Source organism: Eucalyptus grandis, chromosome 3 (genome assembly GCF_016545825.1).
Source record: "Eucalyptus grandis isolate ANBG69807.140 chromosome 3, ASM1654582v1, whole genome shotgun sequence".
Classification (NCBI taxonomy): Eukaryota; Viridiplantae; Streptophyta; class Magnoliopsida; order Myrtales; family Myrtaceae; genus Eucalyptus; species Eucalyptus grandis.
Genome location: NC_052614.1, coordinates 11,326,328 through 11,348,889, shown reverse-complemented (window position 1 = coordinate 11,348,889; position 22,562 = coordinate 11,326,328). Strand labels below are relative to the sequence as shown.

General features: G+C 38.1%; 2 protein-coding genes across 2 annotated transcripts; both read left to right on the top strand.

Annotated features, from left to right (window-relative positions):
• Window positions 1–6,662: 6,662 nt before the first annotated feature.
• Window positions 6,663–9,902, top strand: LOC104436543 (nudix hydrolase 8). The gene is made up of 9 exons (XM_010049348.3): window positions 6,663–6,926; window positions 7,018–7,265; window positions 7,558–7,623; window positions 7,724–7,861; window positions 7,971–8,045; window positions 8,129–8,179; window positions 9,145–9,179; window positions 9,321–9,429; window positions 9,530–9,902. Exons 1-9 carry the CDS (start codon window positions 6,812–6,814, stop codon window positions 9,722–9,724), a joined length of 1,032 nt encoding a protein of 343 aa, XP_010047650.3. The 5' UTR covers window positions 6,663–6,811; the 3' UTR covers window positions 9,725–9,902.
• An 8,211-nt stretch (window positions 9,903–18,113) lies between these two features.
• LOC104436541 (ATP-dependent 6-phosphofructokinase 3) lies at window positions 18,114–22,114 on the top strand. Its single transcript, XM_039310200.1, is given in 15 exon segments — window positions 18,114–18,365; window positions 18,471–18,691; window positions 19,199–19,245; window positions 19,348–19,387; window positions 19,497–19,559; window positions 19,655–19,792; window positions 20,018–20,024; window positions 20,027–20,175; window positions 20,313–20,366; window positions 20,460–20,528; window positions 20,606–20,735; window positions 20,964–21,232; window positions 21,335–21,383; window positions 21,475–21,629; window positions 21,744–22,114. Coding segments are annotated over 15 exon segments (1,608 nt in total). The 5' UTR covers window positions 18,114–18,352; the 3' UTR covers window positions 21,948–22,114.
• Window positions 22,115–22,562: the final 448 nt, after the last annotated feature.

Below are 22,562 nucleotides of genomic sequence, written 5' to 3'. Positions count from 1 at the left end.
CGCACAGAAACAGATCAATGGCCATGATGCTGCCTTGCTTGTCTGAGATCGATTTCCTTTTCTTTCTATTTATTTAGTTTCATACGTTCCTCTCTTTTTCTTTTAAAGGGTTTGAGATTTTTCCTAATTATGAGCTTAGTTACTTGGTTTATTCTGTCTTTAGGGATCATAATTGGTTATTACGTCTGAAAAGAATACGGATGGTTGACTGTGGTGAGAGGGAGTCTTGATATTGATGTGATGTGCCTTGGTCCAGGATGGTTAACTGAGCCGTGTGTTAATTCAGTGCATAGTGTTTATCTAGTGATAATCTTAATCATTGCACTATACATTCCTCGGCGATGATTGAAATCTTTCGTCGAGCTTCACATCTGAGTTCGATCGACTTGGCCAAGTTAGCGCCGGCCCCTAAACATAGAAATTAGGACTATCAATTCTCATTCTATCTTTTGCTGATGTTTCAAGGGCTTTCATCGATCCTTTACGTGTGAAAACTAAATGGGAAATGTCATATCAGCATTTCGGACTCCTATGGGTACAAGTTTCTACAATCAACATTATCAACTTTTTGAAAATACGCTAACTCAGAAGACCTTTTCTATTTACTCTAATTAGCAGTTAGTCGAGGTTGATGGTCAAATTGACAATGTCTTGCCGCTACATGAACGAGTCCTCAAGTCAATGCGATATGGATTTCTTGCCACCAACAGAACCAGAAGAAATGTTGCATCAGTGCCTCTAATCTGCATGAGAAGAATACCATCGTAAGTGGCCTTTTAACTTGATACGATGGTCAAAGTTGATTTTACCAAATTTCTGCATATCAAAGGCAGCAGATGTTGACCGGCATTCCTATGCAAATGCAATGGAAAATTTTAATTTTTTGGCCAAAGAATAGTATAAAAGATTAACATTACAGCAAAACAAAGCAGGGATGGAAATTGAACGCTCTTGAAGTAGGAGGACCAAAAGCGCGATTAATTCTTTCGGATGTAGATTTTGCAGTACTAGCACAAGTTTTTGAACATCCTGCACTGCACAGGAGCTATCTAGGAAGCAATTTAATTATAATTAAGGGGGCATGTGATCAGCATCAAATGAACCAAAAATCAACGAGGACCCCTCCTAATTATTGGGAAAGAATTAGTGCAGGAAATTAGAGGCTCTGATTGCAATTTTTGAAAATGTAAGCAAATAGTTTCCCAGCATATAAAAACACAATGATGTGATGTCTTCAACAAATGATTGCTCTTTCCAATGAGAATATATGACCATATTTACTTTTTTTTCCTAGAGAAAGGATTGCAATTGGATGACCAATTAGACCCGGGGACAACTTTCACCGTCAGATTTCGATCTATCGCGGCTTTATAAGAATGTTTTCCTCCATTTCTAATTGGAAGAAACTTCCTCCATTCAGCCTTCCGATTAGTGGTTTGCAAACATGAATATACCCGCATTTATATTTTTCGTTAAGTTTATATATGGGTGATCTCCTCCAATTGGGGATGAAGGAGAATATAACCCCTTCTTAATCTTCTACCGCGATTTTTCGATTCTACTCTTTATACTCTCTCTTCAAATTCCTATACTCTCTCTCTTCATAATCCGAGTGTAAAGTCTAGATTTTTCTAAAGCTTGACGTGTCGAGTGAATATGGTATATTAAAAATTAAGAATATAAAGTGTGGAATAGAGAAAGTTAGGGATTAGTTACTTTGATTCCCTAAAGCAAAGCCAGCCATGAAATCTATCTCACAGTAGAAGAATATTTTTTTACACCCATTGTATCTGTAAGTCGAAACTTTTTTTGTGGGCATATTTACAGAGAGAGGAGGACAAAGATCAAGTTGAGAAACTCAGATTTCTTGATGCGAAACTCTTTTATCATTTTAGACAATCATATCATTCGTCTCAAGACTAGGGGTTCAGGACACAGGATCATGTGGAAAAGTTATTATGATTAGCGGAGATGCAGTCGATTAGGGATTCTACCACCAGATTAGCCAATTATTAACTGACACCAGAAAATTTTAAATTAATATAAAAATAAGGAGATATTTAGGTTTGATTATTTCACGGAAAATTAATGAATTGAAAAATATTTTCTTAAAAATGATCGTTTGTATTTGTATGAAAACTTTTTTGATTGATTAATGTTTTCAAGCAAAAAAAGCAAACATTTTCAAGAAATATGTTTCAAATAATGCATTTTTTACGAAACAAACAAAACTTTAGACATAACAAATAATACATGCAGAGAAGTTCTTTGGTACAGTTTTTTTTTTTTTTTTTTTTCGCAGCAATTAATTTGTGAAAAGGACACTACAGATTTTGTAAGGCATTTGGAAACCATCTCGAAGCTACAATCCACAACTAAAGCAAGTTGCTAAATTTGCGTAAAGGACATTCAAAATTGCATGAAATTGGCAATAAGTGTTAAGCAGCCACTGCGAGTTAATGTGCTTCTTCCTTTCCCTTTGGAAAGACTATCAAATTTAGCTATAATCCAAATAATAGAATATAATAATAGTTTTGAAATGATATATTTTACTTAAACTCGTTTATAATATGTTATGCTATTTAATTTTTTTGTCAATATGTTTATTATATGTATGTAAATAGATTGGATCTTCTAATTAAAATATGAATCACTCAAAAACAAATTAAAATCAATTCGATAGGAGATCCAATTTTTGGAATGGTTTGAGTCAGTTATCCAAATAAATCAATCTGGAAACATAAAATATAGTAATGCAATATAAATCTAATTCAATCGAAATTACATTCACTTCATTTATAAAGTACATTAATATTAACAAGAAAAGCCATTCACATTTAATTTATTTTTTCTCATCAATCATCACACTTTTGAACGGGTGAAACGGTTATTTTCCTTGTAAGTCTATTTAAATAAAACTTAAGAAAATCAATGTCGAAATATAAGATTAAAACTACAGTCACTAAAAAAATACTACTATAAAATGACTCTCGTAATTATTATTCAATTGCTATTAGTAGAATTCTTATCACGGTCTATTTCTTCTTATTCTGAAATTCAGGTACATGTTGAAATTGTTGGTTGAACATCAATCAATAATGTAAGACAAATATTTTGTGATTTTGTAAAATTCAATTTAATGTTGACATTGATCATATTCAATTTCATATACAGTAGACAACACATATATGGCATTAAGGTAATATACTTTAGCCAGTCAAAAGAATCAAAAAATAAAAAAGAAAGAAGCAAGGCAAAAACCTCCCCGCCGTTAATATAAGCCAAATTTATTCTACGGCAGCATGTGAAGGCTGCTGCCAAGAGCCTTTTTGACCATCTGTAATAGAATATCATTTGAAATATTCTCCCCCAAAAGAAAAAATTCCAATTTATTCGGCCTACAACAGATGTCTGACTGGGTACTAAATGTCAATTACACTAATATTTTCATTTGTCGACGTCTTCTCTCGTCAATACAAGCTATTTCTCGCAAATAAAACGGATTTTTCCTCGAGTGGTACAGCTTTTTTTTTTAACTTTGGAGCACTTGCTAAACACCTTACAAAGATCAAGAACCTCGGTTTCGTGATTGTGATTGCTACAGAGGAGAGTTATATAGCTTATGTCAGGTACCTTCGTCGGTTGGGAAAGGAGGGGGGAGAAAAAGTGAAGAATAGGGAGAGTTTCTTGGTAAATGAAACTCTTTCTTGGGCTCAACTAGTGTTGGAACAACTGTCGGTGAAGTCACGAAAGTGAAAAAAGGCAGGAGAAGGACATGATCCATCCATCGTACCTCGTCGCCTAACATGTCAAAATGTCTTGGATTACAAGATAAATCTAATCTCAGGCAATTTCCTACCTATGGGGAAGAGAGAGAGAGAGACAGAGAGAGAGGGAGATGGTTTGGATTTGACTGCTAAGACGATGCATCGTGTTGTTAGGGTGGTTCATCTAATGCAAGAAGCCCTTTGCTTGCTTCCAAGTCACTCCATTGTCTCGTCTCGTCTCTATCCATTGAACCTGTCCCGTGATTGACAATTGCCCTTTACGCCTTCCGTTCTGGAGGGATCGGCGATGAAACTGCGCTGCGCGCCGAAGTATGCATACGGATGTGTCCGGTACCTGATACTCCAGTACGGTGGAAACCACGGGCACTTTCCTCGTCTTGTGATGAGTGCACACAGAAACACAACACGAGGGGCGGTATTGTGGACATGGAGCTCGGTCCCCCAATGACAAATGACTTGACCAGTGACCTCCAGTCCCGCCGATCCGGACCGATCCGGGCTAAGAAACGCCGCATTGAGGGCCAGAGTTTAAACTCTGCAGCCGACATTTTCTATTCATGCCACGAGGTGAGAACGCACCAGAAGGGGCATAAGGAAGCGTTCCCAAGGCCCTTGCAACAACACAGAGCCCGGCCCGTCCCAAAATGGTCCGACCAACCTGCTTTGACGCGTCGCTATTTTCCCTTTTGGCTCTGTCCTGAGCGTGCTCGCTGATCTCATTACTCGAGTCTCGGCACAATAAAGAAAAAGCAAAGCCAGCAATTTGCTGCACTCAGCAGTATCATCATCATTAGGTATCCATCAAGAGACATTCTACAGTCTAAAAGATTACCGTGGGCGAGTGAAGACAAGTTACCAACATAGGGATGGCGAAAATAAGCTATTCATTTAGTGGAGACAGGTGCACAAAAGGACATGCATCCCCCACATGATAAGATCTCGTAGATTCGCAATGATCCCGAGTAAAGCCATCGTAATCTGCAATCTTACTACAGTCGAGTTGCTCGGACTAAGCTCTAAAACAGTCATTTGAAGTTCATCTAACGAGAATTACATCACTACATTCTATGCTCGCCAGACAAGGCGACTGTTGAATTTGGAAATTATGAAAAAGCCGTCACTGCATCTTGGGCAGTTCGTAAATCAGCAGAAAAGAGCACAAATGACCTGCGGTGATATAAGGGTTCCAAAGAAGCAGTCATTTCGCCTCCAGTGGCCTCCACTTCCCGAAGAAGCATCTGTTCCAGAAGATGGGGAGCACCAAAGGATATCCGTGTCCCATCGATGGAGCTACGAACAAAAGGGAAACTGTCAACTGTTCGATTGTCTTTCCAGAAAAAGCAAAAGAAACTTTCGAAGAAGCTCCATCTTTCGAAACATTTAATCTTGGTCTTGACGGGTTCTACTTAATCTGGCAATGGATGTGGCAGGTGAATGCCTGCAAATGTTAAATCACATCGATGACAGCCTGGGGCTTGCTTCCCCACATTTGCCTTAAATTCGCAGTACGAGCACCTTGAACTCTTGCGTCGTCTATGCCTAACCTTCCTCAATGACCATACAGTGCAATGCAGATAGGAGCACGAATCTAAGTCCGTTAAGTTATAGTGCGACTCGACTTCGCAAACAAGTCTAGTCCATGAAAACAATGATCAGTACAACAACATGGACCACCTAATCAACCTCTGTTTCCTGTTACAACGCTCAGTAATGACTGATCTTAAAGGAGTTAAGAGCCCTAATAAGTCTCGAAGCCGCTTATGCAAATCCGGACCCAATGCTTTTCAACTCTGAGGATCATTGGAATTGTATTCAAAGTGAGAGATGTCTCTGGTGAAGAAGACTGGGAAGAATTGTTTTTCTCTTCCTTTATTGTTTTCTTTCCCCAATAATACATCTGTGGTATAACATTCATTAGAACTCCACTCTGGATGGGAAGTTCATGATAACCCATGAATTTGTAAATGGGTACAAGGAATCGAACTCAAAAGGATATCAAGATAAAGTCAAATGGGCTGATGTTTATTCTAAATGCTTAAACTGTTAGTGAATGGTGCAGAATATAAGCTGTATATGCCTAAGAAGTAATTGGCAATGATGTCCATAGGAGATCAAACTTCCCCGTTTTCCCCTCTTGTCCCTGGAGATGTTAAACCATTTTCTGCATTCGAGAGTCTAATTGTTGACAGTTCACATCATGCACAAATCCAGCTGGTCACGTGATAATGATAAGAAAATATGAGCAATATGATCAAAGAGGGAGCGTCAAGAGTTTGACACGTGCAAGAGTTCTAGTCTTTGACAACTGATTGTTTGTCCAGAAGACCATGTGTCTCTGCATTTGACACCATATCCTTATTCCTTCTGTGCCTGCTCCAAAGACAAAAATGTCGCTCTGTCAATTCCTAAACAACAGCTATATTTGTGGACTAGCTGCAAACACGCACACCTGTCTATCACGGTAATATTGATCAAAGGTACTTGAGACAAACAAATCCGATGGACCACCCTGCCATGGAGAATATGATCAAGGAATAAGAACAGATTCACGAGTGATGTAAGTAGGTGAGAAGCCATCACATATCATAAGCATCTTGGGAGGGAATAAGTACCCTATGGACATTCCTCCAGGATAATGAAACAATGCGAGAATCTCACGATTGTTGTTGAGCAGATCGAGTCCTAACTGAGCCTAGCATTTGCCAAGATATCCATGCACATTTTGGAATCAAATAAGGAGGATCGGTGAACTAGTGGATACGGTAGTTGTCCCATTTAAATTTTTTCATTTCAGTATGTTACAGAGAGGGAATAAGCTCTGGTCTTTCAGTTTGAATTTTGTCAGAAACAAGATGCGGATTTCAAGATTTTAGACTCAGTGACGCAATTAATTCCCAGCACCCGAATTGCCATCTTCTCCAACTTGCCCCGATGGATTCTATTCCCAACTGCTTGATGTAGTAAGCGCTATATAACATCAGCAGAGGAATGAAAAATTCTTCAAAGTTCGTTCAAGGAGAAAGATGGTTTTGGCAGCAGTACTTGGCAGGAACTTTCTTGGATTTTGCCACCACGAACTTTTGAAGGAGCAGAGAGTTTCGCAAACAGAAAAATTCACTCTGTTTGATTCATCAAGAGGTGAGTTATGTCCCAACAACAAAGTCTCCAATTACGTTAACAATTTAGTAGATGTAACAAACAGTTCTATTTTTTTCTCCCTTTCATTCAGATTTGCCATGGAAGACATCTCCTCTGAAAACTTTGAATTTGATGTTCTCAACGGGCAACAATGTAATCAGAAGGAACGGAATTCAGGTGGTATCTCCGGATATATCAGCACCTAGCTGGGGACCGGAGGTCCTTGGTGCTTGGGACGACGAGTATGGCGGGGTTGTCATCAATCCTTGGAGCTTACCCTCGAGCGCAAATGCTTTTGCATCCGCCCTTAAAACTTCCCTATCCGACTGGAAATTGAAGGTCTGCACGGAGCAACAAACTGCCTAATTTTTTACTCACCAGCATGTATAAGCATGTGCAAAAACAGAAAAAGGAAATCTTGTACGGTTCAAATGCATTTCTTTGATCATGAAAAGCATTACTAGCTCTTGCTTAAGTCTTTGTTGATCCAAAATGTAATAAGGGAAAAAAATTAAGCACCTGAGTTTCAAGAAAGAACATTATTAGCAGCTCAAGGCAACTTCTCACCATTCACATACTCCATCTCCAGCGTAAAATGCAATCAGCAATATCGATATCGTGTGAAATGCAGGGTAAGAGGGGAATATGGCTCAAAATACTCGAAGAGCAAGCAGACCTCGTTCCCATTGCGATACAGGCAAGAACTGAATCCTCCCAGCACTCATGTGATCACATCAGATCAAATGATATGTGAAAACTTTATAAAATGGCCAAATCTTCTGTTTCTGGCGTCACAGGAAGGCTTCAAGTACCACCATGCCGAACCAGGATTCCTAGTGCTAACATACTGGATCCCTGATGAGCCCTGCCTTCTTCCTGCTGGTCCATCACATCAAATCGGTGTCGGAGGGTTCGTGATCAATGACAAAAGAGAGGTTCGCTAACCAATAGTAACATTCTATCCTGCCACATTTTTTCTAGTGACCCTTTGCTTGGTTCGTACTATTTCTACTGATATGCCACATTGTTTTGAGCTCAACGCAGGTCCTCGTGGTAAAGGAAAAATGTTCCTGCATCTGTTCTGATGTGTGGAAGTTACCAACTGGCTATATCAATAAGGTGATTCTACAGCAAGCCTACATGAAAATTCTGACAGCTTTGAAATATATGCCCATATTTAGTGAATTGTCTCTGTTATTCAGGCTGAAGATTTATTCTCTGGAGCTGTGAGAGAAGTGAAGGAAGAAACTGGGGTAAGTTCAAGTTAACTTTTATTAACGTTTAGCAACAAGCTCAAATGAACTCTACGATTGAGGACTTTGGTCAGCGGAGCTCTCTTAAAGATAAAAAAGTTGGTCAATCAAACCTTCACAAAAGTGAATTTAGTAAAGTTAAGCCTTTCTTTGATGGCAACTGTCAACTTTGTCGGCCTGTGACTCGTGCTGACGTTCGAACTAGTTGCCACATCAGCTCCTACTAAACCCGACTGCGAAAATCTGCCAAACCAACTATTAAAAATTTTGGATGTATGCGTGCGGAAACATGGTTTTGGTATTAATTATAGTTTTTGATTAGTGATGTTGTGTGTAAGTGTATGATATAGTTTGTAGAGGATGGACAAGGGACAAGATAGGATAATTGAAGGATAAAGAACATAGGATATAATTTATCAAATTGATGAAAATGAATAGTACAAGATATTTTGATATAATAGAGGAGTATTTCATAACATAGAAACCATCTTAACTCTACTCCTCCACACACGGTGGAGGTCTAAACCTCACACCTCAAATGATGAACTACAAGGCTATTTATAGACGTAAGTCATCACCTTAGAAGATTCTAGACTTCTCTTGAATGCTAGACTTCTTTAAACTTCTCTTACATGCAGGAAATTTTCAGCCACAAATTTTTTAACCATCCAAAAAAGAATTCTAGATTGTAGTGCAACTCTAGGAAATTCTAGAAAATTAATCACTATTTCCAACACCAACTAACCACGGAAGATCGATAGATCCTATCAAAAATGGGTTTGCTGCATCAATTGAGATTTGAAAATTTGGAGGCTCGATTGATTTCCAAACGAGCACCCGACTAACCGATCGAGCAACGGTCAATTTGAGCCTCCTGCCCTCGTTTTTCTCCTTGTTCAAAAAGTCTGTCATGAATTCTTATGGTTTCCGAATCTTCGTTCAGTTTTCTCTGTTTCCTCGCGCAGGTCGACACGGCTTTCCTGGAAATGGTTGCTTTCAGGTATAACCCGAAATGAACACCCTTTGACGTGTATCTGCAAGCATGATGATTTGACTTGTCGGCCGTGGAACTTCACAACGAGCTATTTGTTTATTCACATCTCCGTTTCTCTGTCTCTTTTTCTTCGGTTGGCGTGGGAAGGCACGTCCACCAGGTGGCTTTCGAGAAGTCAGATTTGCTGTTCGTGTGCATGCTCAAGCCCCTGTCCTCTGACATCACCATTGATGACAGAGAGATCCAAGCCGCCAAGGTATACAATTCAACTCAATCAATGCATAAACTCCAAAAAATATATTTTCTCTACTTTGACAGAATCTGTTCGAGGGTTGGCTTATTTTACCATTTTACAGTGGATGGCTTATGATGAATTCATCAGCCAACCCTACTACCAAGAGGATCACATGCTGAAGAAGGCCATGGAGCTGTGCCTGGAGGCGTACGAGGAGCGTTACTGCGGATTCATCGCTCACCAGCTCACCTCGAAGCTTGACGGCAAGCTGTCCTACTTGTACTATTACGGGGGGTCCAATTCATGTGAAATATGATGTGCTCTAAATACTTGAAGAGTTTCCCTCTTTATGAAACGAATAATTCACTAAGTAAATAAAAGGGCGTAAGCCTTTCTAGCTCTAGCTTCTAGGGTTTTGGTTTTACCTGTCCAACATCATGTGTATGGGAAAAAGAACTCTAATTTTAAGTCCCTAAAATTTATACTTCCTATCATTTTGGTCCCTGAACATTTTGTGTTCAACTTTTTGCCACGGTAACAATTTCATTCGGCCTAAATCCCTTAAAAAAAAAAAAAAAAAAAGCACCTCAATTTTAGGTGTAATCTCAATTCCACCCCGAATCTCTAATCCCAAATTTGGTCCGCATCAAAAAATTGTTGCTAGCTTCTTCAAAATCACCAATATCATGAGGGTACTATTATTCCATACAAAGGTGAGAGTATTTGTGAAAACGCAGGTTATGATAATGAACCTATAACTAGCCCCGATGTTCATAATTTTGACAAAATTAGTGACAATTTTTGGATGCGAAGGCAAGACTTGAGACTTTAGTGAAAGTTTGTGATTTTTTTAAACCAAAAAAGGGAACAAGCCACCAAAAAAACTCAAATTATGCTCATTATGATACATTTACTCTGAAATTTTTTATAACATCAAAAATCCTAAACTATGCCGGGAAAATTATTTTAAAAAAAAATATTAAACCTATTACAATTGTGTTAGTTCTGTTCTAAATATTTTCGTTTTCTTTTTGTCAATTTAATAATAAACATTTTGTATTTGTGTCAATTCAATTCATCTAGCCAATTTTGGCCAATCAAAGCTAATGTAGACACCGACCATCTAGCTAACATTGACGTGAATAATTTTTGATAATATTTTTTGAATTTTTATTTTTCTTTCTTTTTCTTTTTCCCTTTCCTTTTCTTTCTTCACTCCTTCTTTATTTGCCATTTCAGCTAGCAAGGTTTGTTGGAGCTCACTAGCCATTAGGCAAGGGCTGCAAAGACCTCAATAGCTGCCGGTGAGGGCTATGGCCCTCGCCTAGATCTAGGCTAGGGCAACATTGCCAAGTGAGGACATGGTTGCCTTTGCCTACAACCGACAAGGCTAGTCACCCCTACAAACCTAGGACACTCATATTGTTCAATAGCATAGGAAAAAATGGGAGCAAACATAGTGAGGCATAAATTATCGACCTTTGATTATGCCCAAGAGTAAGTCCAATGAAGTAATGCAAGTTGGCCATGGGCCAATTTTGGCAATCATGGCCTCACCCAGATCTAGGTGAGCTCTAGCGACCCTTGCTAGCCATAGCTCACTGATCACAATGGGAAACAAAGAAGAAAGAAAGGAAGAAAAAAAAAAATTAAAAATTAAAAAAATTAAAAATGAAAATAAAATAAAATATTATTGAAAATTGTCAACATTAATGTTGATCAAACGATCGGTGCTACTTGCCAATATTAATTGGATAAACTGAATTGACAAAAAAAAAAAGAAGAAGTTATAACTGAATAGGCATAATTACAATAGATTTATGACTTTTTTTTTAATTCTCTCAAACTATGTCCATTATGACACATCTATCTTAAATTTTCTTTTATAACATAAAAATCTCAAATTTATACCCATGCGATACATTTATCTTGTGTCAAGGTTCCATTAGATATTTTTTAACTAAAACAACGTCATCTTTATTTTAATTAAGCCGAGTGGATGATTTATGACATCCACATGTACAACTTTTTTAACAGTTTTCATTGAAAGTAAATATGTCACATGGATATAAATTTGAAATTTTTTGATATCACAAAAAAAAAAAAAAAGGATAAATGTGCCGTGCTAATGCTAACCATACTTTAGGATTTTTTTGTGATTTTTGTCAAAAAAAAAAAAGTTGGGGCAAAATTATAATTGCACCTAAAATTAAGGACTTTTTAAGGGAATCAAAAAGTTCTTCCATTAAATAAAGGAGTTCTGCGGCTACGAAGATTCAACTATTATCATTATTATTATTATGAAATGTGCAGTCCTGTAGACAGCAGAAGCCAGGACGAAGCTTCATTAATTCCAGAATAGTACAAAGCACAAATCCAGCATCTTCTCCTGTTTTCTGCAGTCGCACAAACGAAACGGCGGCCGAACATGTGGGACATGTGGCGGCTTTTCGCACGCTGTCCGAACGGGACGCTAACTTGACCGACCGACCCCACCAATTTTCACATTCTTTTCTGGTCGTCGGGTTGCGAGGCGTTGGATTACTATTGTTTATTACTAAAAGATCCATTAGTATATTCCATATTTTATATATTAAAATTTAAAAATGAATACATATAATTGGGTGCAAAGGGGTTCAAATATGATGAACCGAAATTAGGGGTGATCGGTTCCTGGTTCAATCCGATTCCAAGGTGGAATCGGGAACCGGACCGGGAGAATCGGTTCCCAATTTCGGGAACCGTGAACCGAACTGTTTGGTCCTAGGACCGGAACCGGATTGAACCATCGGTTCCGGTCCGGTCCAACATAATCGGCACTTTCTTTTTCACTAAAGAACAACCATTCACTAAAGAACGATCATGCTCCAACCGATCAATCCAATTCGATTTCCGGGCAATATAATAAAATTACTCACGCATGTTTTCACGTGCAAAATATTCAAACTTTACTTGCGTGAATATCAATTACAGTTTATGTGTTTCACGTTTAATTTTAAGCATAAAATCCATGAACAATGTGATTAAAGGTTGTATTTGGCTTAGATTTTATAGATAATCTCTATGAAACTAACAAGTAAGTTTTCTCTACAAATAAAGAGTAACAACAAGAGCTTTTGTGGTCTATTAGCCACATAAGAGGTTGTTATCTCAATTCAATTTCAATCGCAATAAGTTTAATATATAATATTCATATATATATTATATGTGTTTATATATTATATGTATATAAATTATATATAAAAAAATTCGGTCTGGTCTAGTCGGTACGGTTCCCACCTTGGAACCGGGAATCAAACCAACTGGCCGCTAGTTCCAAGATTAGGAATCGGGAACCGGACCGTTGACCGTGGGAACCGCCCAAAACCGGTCGGTTCGGTCCGGTCCGGTTCCAGTTCGGGCGGTTTTCATTATACACCCCTAATTGAGACTGCTGGTTTTTTTGTCCATGCATCAAATTCCAAATAATGTTATCTTTCGGTCAAACATTCTAAGCTGATTTGTTAAGACTCTCTTACTAATTCGTGTCACTTTCGAAATTTTGAATGCCTACTCTCATGGGTGTGTCGAACCATATATATTCATGTGATAAATTCTTAAAATTGATCCAATGGGGATTTAGATTGTAAAAGACTCTATTCCTCTTATTGTGATTTTAGGTCCAAATCTTATTGGGAGCACTCAAGAAGTAAAATTCTAAATGTACCAAGTTGATATAAGGGATCACACACTTAAAATAGCCGAAAGAGATAGACTAGTCAAAATAGGCAAAAATTAGCTCGGACATTGCCCAATCACTAAATTAAGGGAAAAGGAGGAGGAAAATTTGACAATTTTAATTCGCAAGGAAAATATAGACAGTTTGACTAAATGAACTCCATTTTGAAAGTACAATATAGTCATTATTTAACTCAATTTGAAAATACATTACTCTTCAATATGGTAGTAATTATTCGACTCGATGGAAAATTACATCACCCTAACCTGTTTTATTATATACACTGGGATAAACAATTTCATTGCCCACCAGCTCACCTCAAATCTTGATGGCAAACTGTCTTAATTGTACTACTACGGGGGTCCATGTAAAATATGATATTTAACAAGTTTCTTATTTGTGAAACAGATAAATCAATAAATAAATAAAAGGGTGTAAGCCTTCTGGCTATAGCTTCTAGGGTGTTGGTTTTACTTGTCAAACATCATATGCATGGAAAAAGAAATCACTTTTAAGTCCCTGAAATTTATACTTCCTATAATTTTGCCACTATAATTTCTTAAAAATCCTCAACTTTAGGTCTAATCTCAATTTTATCCTGAACTTGTTTTTTGTCTAAAAAAGTAACCATCTCAAGCCATGTCAAAAAGTTTTGCTCAAAAAAAAAAAAAGAAAAAGCCATGTCAAAAAGTTGGCATCGATTTTTTTCAAAATCATCAACATCGAGAAGCTGCCATTGTTTCCACGAAGGTAAAAAGCATTGATTAATACGTGGATTTTGATGACTAACCTTGATGTTGATAACTTTAAAGAAACTAGTGGCAATTTTTGGATGTTGGAATAAATTTTGGACTATGGTGAAAGTATATGATTTTTTTCAAACAAAAAAATATGGGACATAATTAGAACTGGAGTTAAAGTTGAGGATTTTTCAGAGAATCAAGCTAAATATTTTCTAACAAGTTCTTCCACTAACAAAGGAGTTCTCTTAGTGGTGTGCATCGGACCCAAAACCAACTCGAAAAATCGAACCAAATTGGCAAGTTTTGGGCAAATCCTAATTCCAAAATTTTAAAACCGAGAATAATTAATTTAATTCTCAATTTGAGCTGCAGAACAAAACCATCCAGACTAGACTTGACCAATTTTATTTTAATATTTCATTTCTTTTAAAAAGTAAAGAAAAGGAACTTACCAAAATCCTATATCAGATCAATCCAACTCAGGGTTCGGGTCTAAGCCTTTTAGTCCAATTCTCGATTCTAGAACCCGAGAACCAACCCTATCGGTCTGGTTCCGTTGTTAGGATGGAAAGGATCCAATCCGAAAACCGAATATTCCTAGTTTTTCTATTGCGATAGTCCAATTAATATCGTTGTCTTTTTTTCTTTTTTTTGAACAGTCAACTAATATCGTTGTCGTTTCATCAAATATGCAGTCTATTTTAGACAGCAGTAGCCAGAGACGGAGACGCGTTAATTACCAGAAAAGTACAAAGGACAAGATCCAACATCTTCTCCTGTGTCCTGCAATCGCGCAAACGGAAAGGCGGCCGAACGATTGGCAGCTCGACACGCGCTGTCCGAACGGACGACGACGTGACCGAACCAGCCGCCCAAATTCTCACAGCCTCTCGCTGTCCTCTTTTTGCCCCTTTTTCTGGTCGAGACGTCACGGGTTAGGAGGTGTCAGATTAATATTTATTATTCAAAAATCCATTAGTATATTACGGCATTTTATATTAGGATTTCAAAAAAAAAAAAATACATATAACTGGCTACAAAGCGATTTGAATATGGTAAACTGAGAACGTTGGTTTATTGTCCATTCATCAAATTCAAATTGCGAATTGGATTGATCCTTATGTTTACATGTTATGTATCGGTTGATCATTCCATGTCAATTTATTCCGACTCTCTTATCAATTCATGTCACTTTTGCATTTTATTAATGTTTATTTTCACAGATGTGTTCAACTATGTAAATTCACGCAACAAGTTGAAGATTGACACCAACGAGAATTTAGATGATGATAGACTTTATTCCTCTTATTGTGTTTTTAGATTCAAATATTTTTAGAAGCACTTGAGAAGTAAAGAATTTTGAATGTACCAAGCCGATATAGGAGATTGCAAACTTAAAATAGGCAGGAGAGATGGACTAGTCAAGATACACAAAAACTAGCTCAGACACCACACAATCACTAAATAAAGAAAAAAAAATGGTGAATTTGATAATCCTAATGTCTAAATAAACTTCATTTTTGAAAGTACAATATGGTCACTATCTAACTTGATGTGAAAATATATTACCCTTCAATATGGTCATGATTATTAAACTCAATGGAAAAATACATCACCCTTTCATGTTTTATTAAACAATTTGATTTAGAATGACAATTTTTATAATATGTGTTTCACCGAAAAGTATCAATAAAATATCTTTTAAAAAAATGGATGAATCAACAAAAGTTGCAAAGGGTCCTTTATTGATTTTAGACGGGAAGTAAATGATAAGAAATTTAAAGATATGAGTGCCAGAGGCGATCGTGACCAACCATTTAAATTTTAGGAAGGTAAAGATAAAAATAAATTTACGAGAACGGTTAGGTTCGCATGACAAAATTTCTGAACGGAAATTGATTTACGGCTAGAAATGAATTAAGTTAAAAAATTTAGCTTTTGTTTATTCTTCAAATCTATTTTTGGAATATAAATCTATTCTGGAAATAGAAAAATCAAATTACGTTACCAAATGGATTTATGTTCAAAACCTATTCCGAGAAACAGAGAAAATTTTTTATCATGCGCGCCCTTAATTGTTTGATTGATTGAGGATCTTTTAAAATAGTACAATATAGTTATTTATAGCCCACGATCAAAAGTTACATGTGGTTATAGAATTTGGAAAGTTCCTAATCCTTTTTGTGATTATAAGAAGTTACAATAACACTTGTCCACAAGATATTACAAAATGCAATAATAGCAACAATAGATATAGCCACACAGCAGTCACATTTTTGTGTTGATTGCCTGTTGTTGATGGCTTTCTTGGTAACTTGTTGATTGCCTTTTTCGTTGATTATATTTGTTGTTCAACAAACTCTACTATTAATGATTAAATCCGTCACTCATCAATTATAATCAAAAGTTTGTCATTTTTTTCGTCAACAATATGATATAAATTTGCAATTGGAACATTATTAGAAGAACTAGAATCAAATTATAAAATCTAGAAATGATGTGCGAAAAACAGCATTCGATGCCTATTGTTTTACTTCCTTCCCAAGTAGAAACCCCGTCAAATAAACCATAAAAAAGGACGGGTAGAAAAGTTAATTTTGGATTTGTTTTGTCCTTTTATAGTTTATTATACTTCGAACATCACTTTTCTGGCTTCAAAAGAAAAAAAAAACGCACGCTCAAGTTCTTTGACCCCAGTCCCTGGAAAAATAAAAGATGGAATTCCATTGAATAATCCCTTTGGTTCTAGTGGAAATCAGGCGTGCGTATGAGTTGACCTCATCACATTTTTAAATATTAAAGTTAGAATCTTTTATGAGAAAAATGGTGACGTGAGTTTCTAATTTTGTTAAATATTAAGTCTGCGCGTGGTGCTAATTTGCTAGGCTGATTAATTATACATAGCAAAAGGAGCCCATCTCAATTTCTATAATAGGATAGTGACTTGAGCACATCAACTAGAATAGGACCTTAGATTTAACTAAACGTTTATCAATCTTATCCACGGCATTAGGTATGCATAGGCCAATTAATGAAATCGGTTTTACAATTAGCGTAGCAGGTTATAGATGGATACTTACATAATTGAATCATGATCGAACACTCAATAATAACTTAGGGGATCAATCTACATATTGTGAGAATGCGTTATTTCCAAACCCATCAAAATAAGTCATAATCCTATTTTTTTAAACCCATATTAGTGTTGAATGAGTTAAAATGGGTTTGCTTATATTAATAAACGAGTTGTAGATGTGTTTAAACACAATGAATATTAAATGAATCATAAATGGAATTTCAACTTATTTAATCCCAATCCATTTTTATGACTCTCTCTCTCCCGTCTCTCTCACCTTTACTCATTCTGTACTCTCCTCTCTTGTTGTGAGTTTTAATATTAAATAAGGAAGTATTTAATAAATTGGACTAAATAAGGAAGTGTTTTAACAATATGAATTAACTAGGTTAAATTAATTTATTTAGGTTGGACCATATATAACTTAACCCAAACTCGACTCAACTCACATGTTTAAAGAATCTAGTTATTTCTACTTGCTAGGCATAGGGTGCGTTTGGATGGGCATAGGTATGTTATCATGTTTTTATTATAATGAAAGTATTCATTTTGTGATTGAGAAAGAGAACACGTAAATTTTTTCTATTTGATGTTTTTTAGCAAACAAATAAATTTTAATTTTAATAAAATTATTTACACAACATCTTTAACATTATTGTTAAATATAAATTAAAAAAGTCGCAAAAATTATTTTTTAAATTTTAAACAAATAAAAATTAAAATATTTAGATTAATCATCAAAGGGGCTTTGCAAATGTGTTTTTTACTAAACATCATTTCTCTCAAAATTGCTTTTCAAAGTAAAATTTACCAAACGGTCTTTGTATTTTCTTAAAATAGCTTTGGATTTTCAGCATTTGCATTGAATTCAAAAACCCCTTGCAAATGAACCAAACGCAACCATAAACCCGCGAATTGATAAGAAAGAGTTTACCGGATCTTTCTAGAACGTCACAGGAGCATATCGAATTCCCACCAGATATAAATTAGCATACATAGGGTCATGTGAAAATCCCGAAAAAAAAAAAACAGTTAGAAAATCTGCCCCCTTCCGCACGTAAGTATTCACCATAAATAGAAAGAAAGAAAAGAAAAGAAAAGAAAAAGTCATCGGAGAAAATAACAAAAGTCTTCCACTTTGAAGTTTCTGGCTTTTTTTTTACCCCCTGCCCTTCCCTGTCTTCCCCCGAAACTCCGTGAATCGTGCGGAACTGGCGTCGGCCGCAGGTTTTGGTTGCTTTCCGTCCTCCTGATTCACGTACGAGAAAGCGAGAAACAGAGAAAGTTCTCCAGCGACAAGGACGCACACTGAGAGGGAGACAAGGAAAACGAGCGAAAACCAGCACGCGAACTTGACGGCATCCTCCGGTATTTTCATCTGGGTCAACGGAATCTTCCCTATAAGAAATGCTCCCCTCCGGTGATCCCTCCCCTGCAAACCGAAACTTCCCAACTTTATTCATCAGCTCTTTCTGTACCTGCGTTTGAATGGGTTCGATCCCTGCTCTCCCTTCCGTCCCTACAGTGAAGTCCTCCCTCGCCCCGGAGCCCCGCGATCGCCCGGCCGCCGGTCCCGGGAAGCAGAACAACGGTGCCGCCGCCGCCCCGCGCGTCGGGTCGTCCTTGAGCGCCGCCGGGGGATCGGCCGGTGTTTCGGACATGGCGAAGAAGAAGATCGTGACGGGCGATGCCGGTTACATCCTTGAAGACGTCCCTCATTTCTCCGATTACCTTCCCAATCTCCCTGTACCTCTCTCTTTCTCTCTCTCTCTAATTCTCTAGTAGATAACTTGGTTAAACTTGCCTGTTTGATCGATCAATTTCGCTCTTTCATGGTCCGGAATAGGAGAAAATCGAAAAGGGTATGAATGAATTTAACTTTCTGAGCTTCCAAGATTCACGGAACAGAGGCAAAATTTTCTTCTTGGTTTTTTTTTTTTTTTTCCAAGTGGAAGAAAAGATTTTGACTTTAGCTTAGCTTAATTTGTTTATTTCAAATTGATGACGTTAAGTGTAGTAATGTAACGAGGGCTGTCCTCCAATAATTAAGCTGCCGATCGATCGACTGTGTTGGATCCATCGCTTCATTTTCGGAGTTGTCGGTGCTGTTCCGCAGCTTCAAAATGTCCTGTAGGCTTCTGGTTTGCTAGCGTTGAAACTGGTTAAGCATTCATCAAGTTTGAATCTTGAAGGTTCATTCGTGGTTAATTGATCGTGTTCTCATCTGCTATATGTTATCTTGTTGTCTTGCAGAGTTATTCTAATCCGCTACAAGATAATCCTTCATATTCGGTTGTGAAGTAAGTCAGGAGAAGTTGTTCCTTGTTCTTGTTGATTCGAAAGGTTTTTATGTTGGGAGCTGAAGATTGTTATTATTGACACGTTATGTTTTCCTTAACCAGGCAGTACTTTGTCCATGTTGATGACACGGTACCCCAAAAGGTTAGCCCCTTCTGCGACACATTTGGTTTTTCTGCTGGCGTCGGCTTCAATTATTTGCTAGGAAATAGTGCATCTGTTATCATCAAAGACATTATCTTCAATTCTGCAGGTTGTCGTCCACAAGGACAGTCCAAGAGGAGTACATTTCCGACGGGCAGGGCCGCGTCAACGGGTATAAGTTTTCTTCTGCTCTGTCATAACAGAAGAAATACTGTGCTCTAATGCTCATGACTGACTAATGCTATTGGATGATTCGATACCATGCAGGTTTATTTTGAGGCCGATGATGTTCAAGCATGTATTGTTACATGTGGAGGTCTCTGTCCAGGCCTCAACACGGTGATCAGGGAAATTGTTTGCGGGCTGTACCATATGTATGGTGTCAGGAGAGTTCTTGGCATAAACGTAAGTGCACATAATCCACTCATGAAGACATTATCATTAACTCCAAAAAGATCCGAAATGATACAGGAAATCATGACGATTTATTGGATTCTACATTTGAACTCCATTTGGGCCTACTCGATAATTTGTCGATAATATATTCAGATCTCTGGCTGCGTAACTAAATTTAGGGATATGTTGCAGAATTACCTAATGTAATCGTTTTATCAAATATCGAATCTGCAGGGTGGCTACAGGGTTTCTATGCTCGAAATACAGTTCCTTTGGATCCAAAGATCGTAAATGATATCCATAAACGTGGAGGAACCATCCTCGGGACATCGCGCGGTGGTCATGATACGAAGAAGATAGTTGACAGCATCCAAGATAGGGGAATCAACCAGGTCTTAACAACATTTCTTAAATTTACATACCTTTGCTGTTTGTTAACTTTATGTAGTTTCTGAGACACCGCATGTACTCCTCTCCATTCCGGCTTTTCAGTTGCAGGAAGTCATGTTTACACCTTTCTGAATTTCAGGTCTATATAATCGGCGGTGATGGAACTCAGAGAGGGGCATCTCTGATATTCGAGGTGAAAAAAGGATCTGTTAAGTTTTTGTTTGTGACATGTCATGCATCTCTCTTGTTGAAGTTGAGTCACAGTACAATTTCATTAATGATGCAGGAAGTTAGACGGCGAGGTCTGAAAGTAGCGGTGGCCGGTATCCCCAAGACCATCGATAATGACATTCCAGTATGTACCATTACCATCTGAACTACTCAAACTTGATAATGGACGGTGTTTCACTTATATGCCCTTGGCTGATGCAGGTTATTGACAAGTCTTTTGGCTTTGACACTGCCGTTGAGGAGGCTCAGCGTGCTATCAATGCTGCCCATGTTGAAGCTGAGAGTGTCGAGAACGGTATTGGTGTGGTAAAGCTGATGGGCCGCAACAGCGGTGAGTTTCCCTTTTTGATTCTTTTCCTTTTAATATGTCGTCATCTGTTCTTTGGTGTGTCTGAGTTCTGGTTAGTGCATTATCATGTGCCAAAGAATTCGGCATAAATCAGCTAATTTTGAATTTGTGACACAATTCTTTACTGCATCATTGTCTTGCTTCAATGTCCATGAGATTCGCATCTTTCTTCAAGCATGTGATTAAACTTAGAGATGGGTTTTGCGCCAGGATTTATTGCGATGTACGCTACTCTCGCAAGCCGCGACGTGGACTGTTGCTTGATTCCGGAGTCGCCCTTTTACCTTGAAGGCGCAGGTGGGCTTTTTGAGTACATAGAGAAACGACTGAAGGAAAATGGGCACATGGTCATTGTGATTGCCGAAGGAGCTGGACAAGAGCTCATGTCCCAGAGCAACCAATCCCTGGATAACGGTAAGGATGCTTCTGGCAACAAGCTCTTCCAAGACGTCGGCCTGTGGATCTCCCAGAAGATTAAGGTGGGCATAGTGTTTGAGTTTGCATTTTGACTTCTTTCCTCTCCAATTTCTTGAATCCAAAACGGGTTTGACGAACACATTTCCCGCTTTTTCTTTCTGCAGGATCATTTTTCCCAGCGGGGTAAGATGGGCATAACCCTCAAATACATAGGTCAGTATCTTGTTCTGTGCAATCGTAGTAGTATGCCTATGTGCGAAAGCAACAGAAGGATCTAACTGTGATCAAATGTTTGTTTTGACAGACCCTACGTATATGATCCGCGCCATACCAAGCATCGCCTCCGACAATGTGTACTGCACGCTTCTCGCTCAAAGTTGCGTTCATGGAACAATGGCGGGCTACACTGGCTTCACTTCAGGACTCGTCAATGGAAGACAGACATACATACCTTTCTATGTACGTATGGTCAATGAATACGCATTGGAATTCAAATCGTGGTTTCCTTCAGTGCGAGTAACGCATGCAATCCTTCACCTTACCCTGATCCTCTGTTGTTTCTTCTTACTCCAGAGAATTACAGAGAAGCAGAACAATGTCGTGATAACGGATCGGATGTGGGCGAGGCTCCTGTCTTCAACCAACCAGCCTAGCTTCTGGAGTCCCAAAGACGTGATCGAGGACAAAAGAGAAGAAGAGCCGCCGACAGAGTTGCTAGATGACCGAAGCTGCTGCGCCGAGAATGACTTGGTCGGCCTCGGTAAAGGGACCGGTTAAAGTAATGCCGATAATTCTATGAGCACGTAAGTTTGTCTGTAATACATTGATTTGGCAGATCTAAATAATCCGTTTGTATATAGTTATTTGTGCGCTTAGAGAGACTTAATATGCCGTGGTCAATGCTTGCTCGGTGTAATCTCTTAGAGGTTGAGTTGCAATAAAAATGATTTCTTGCGAATTCTCTAGTACCTGAACTTTGTTCACGTGTGCAAAGTTGGTTTCTCTGTCGGCATGTGAACCGTCAGGTGCAAGAAAGAGAAATGGACATGGAGTTCGCCTGAGGCTTAGCTCATCGCAAATTTGGCACGGCTAATTCCAGCCCTTCTGCCCAAAAACGCTAAGCAGATGGACAACCTAAACGGGATCAAAGTCAGACCTTGCCTCGTTCAGAAGCTAGCAATTTCTGACGCGATTTGTCATAGAACAGCTAACATATATTTGCACGGAAGGTGTTATTTCTGTTGGCGAGACACGAATGCGACCGACGGGAAATGGACGCAATTTAAACGTGTTTTGACCGATTTTTGAGAAAATGACAAGTTCTGGTCGCATTGAAATGCTCCCATGAAGAAGACGAGAGACGAATATGGCGACACCACGCGGATTGATGGT

Bases quoted from the DNA above. Each gene is read 5' to 3' on its own strand.
- LOC104436543 (XM_010049348.3), top strand. From the start codon at position 6,812: ATGGTTTTGGCAGCAGTACTTGGCAGGAACTTTCTTGGATTTTGCCAC. The intron at 7,862-7,970 runs GTTCGCTAACCA...AGCTCAACGCAG, and splicing joins TGATCAATGACAAAAGAGAG to GTCCTCGTGGTAAAGGAAAA. The intron at 8,046-8,128 runs GTGATTCTACAG...TCTGTTATTCAG, and splicing joins CAACTGGCTATATCAATAAG to GCTGAAGATTTATTCTCTGG.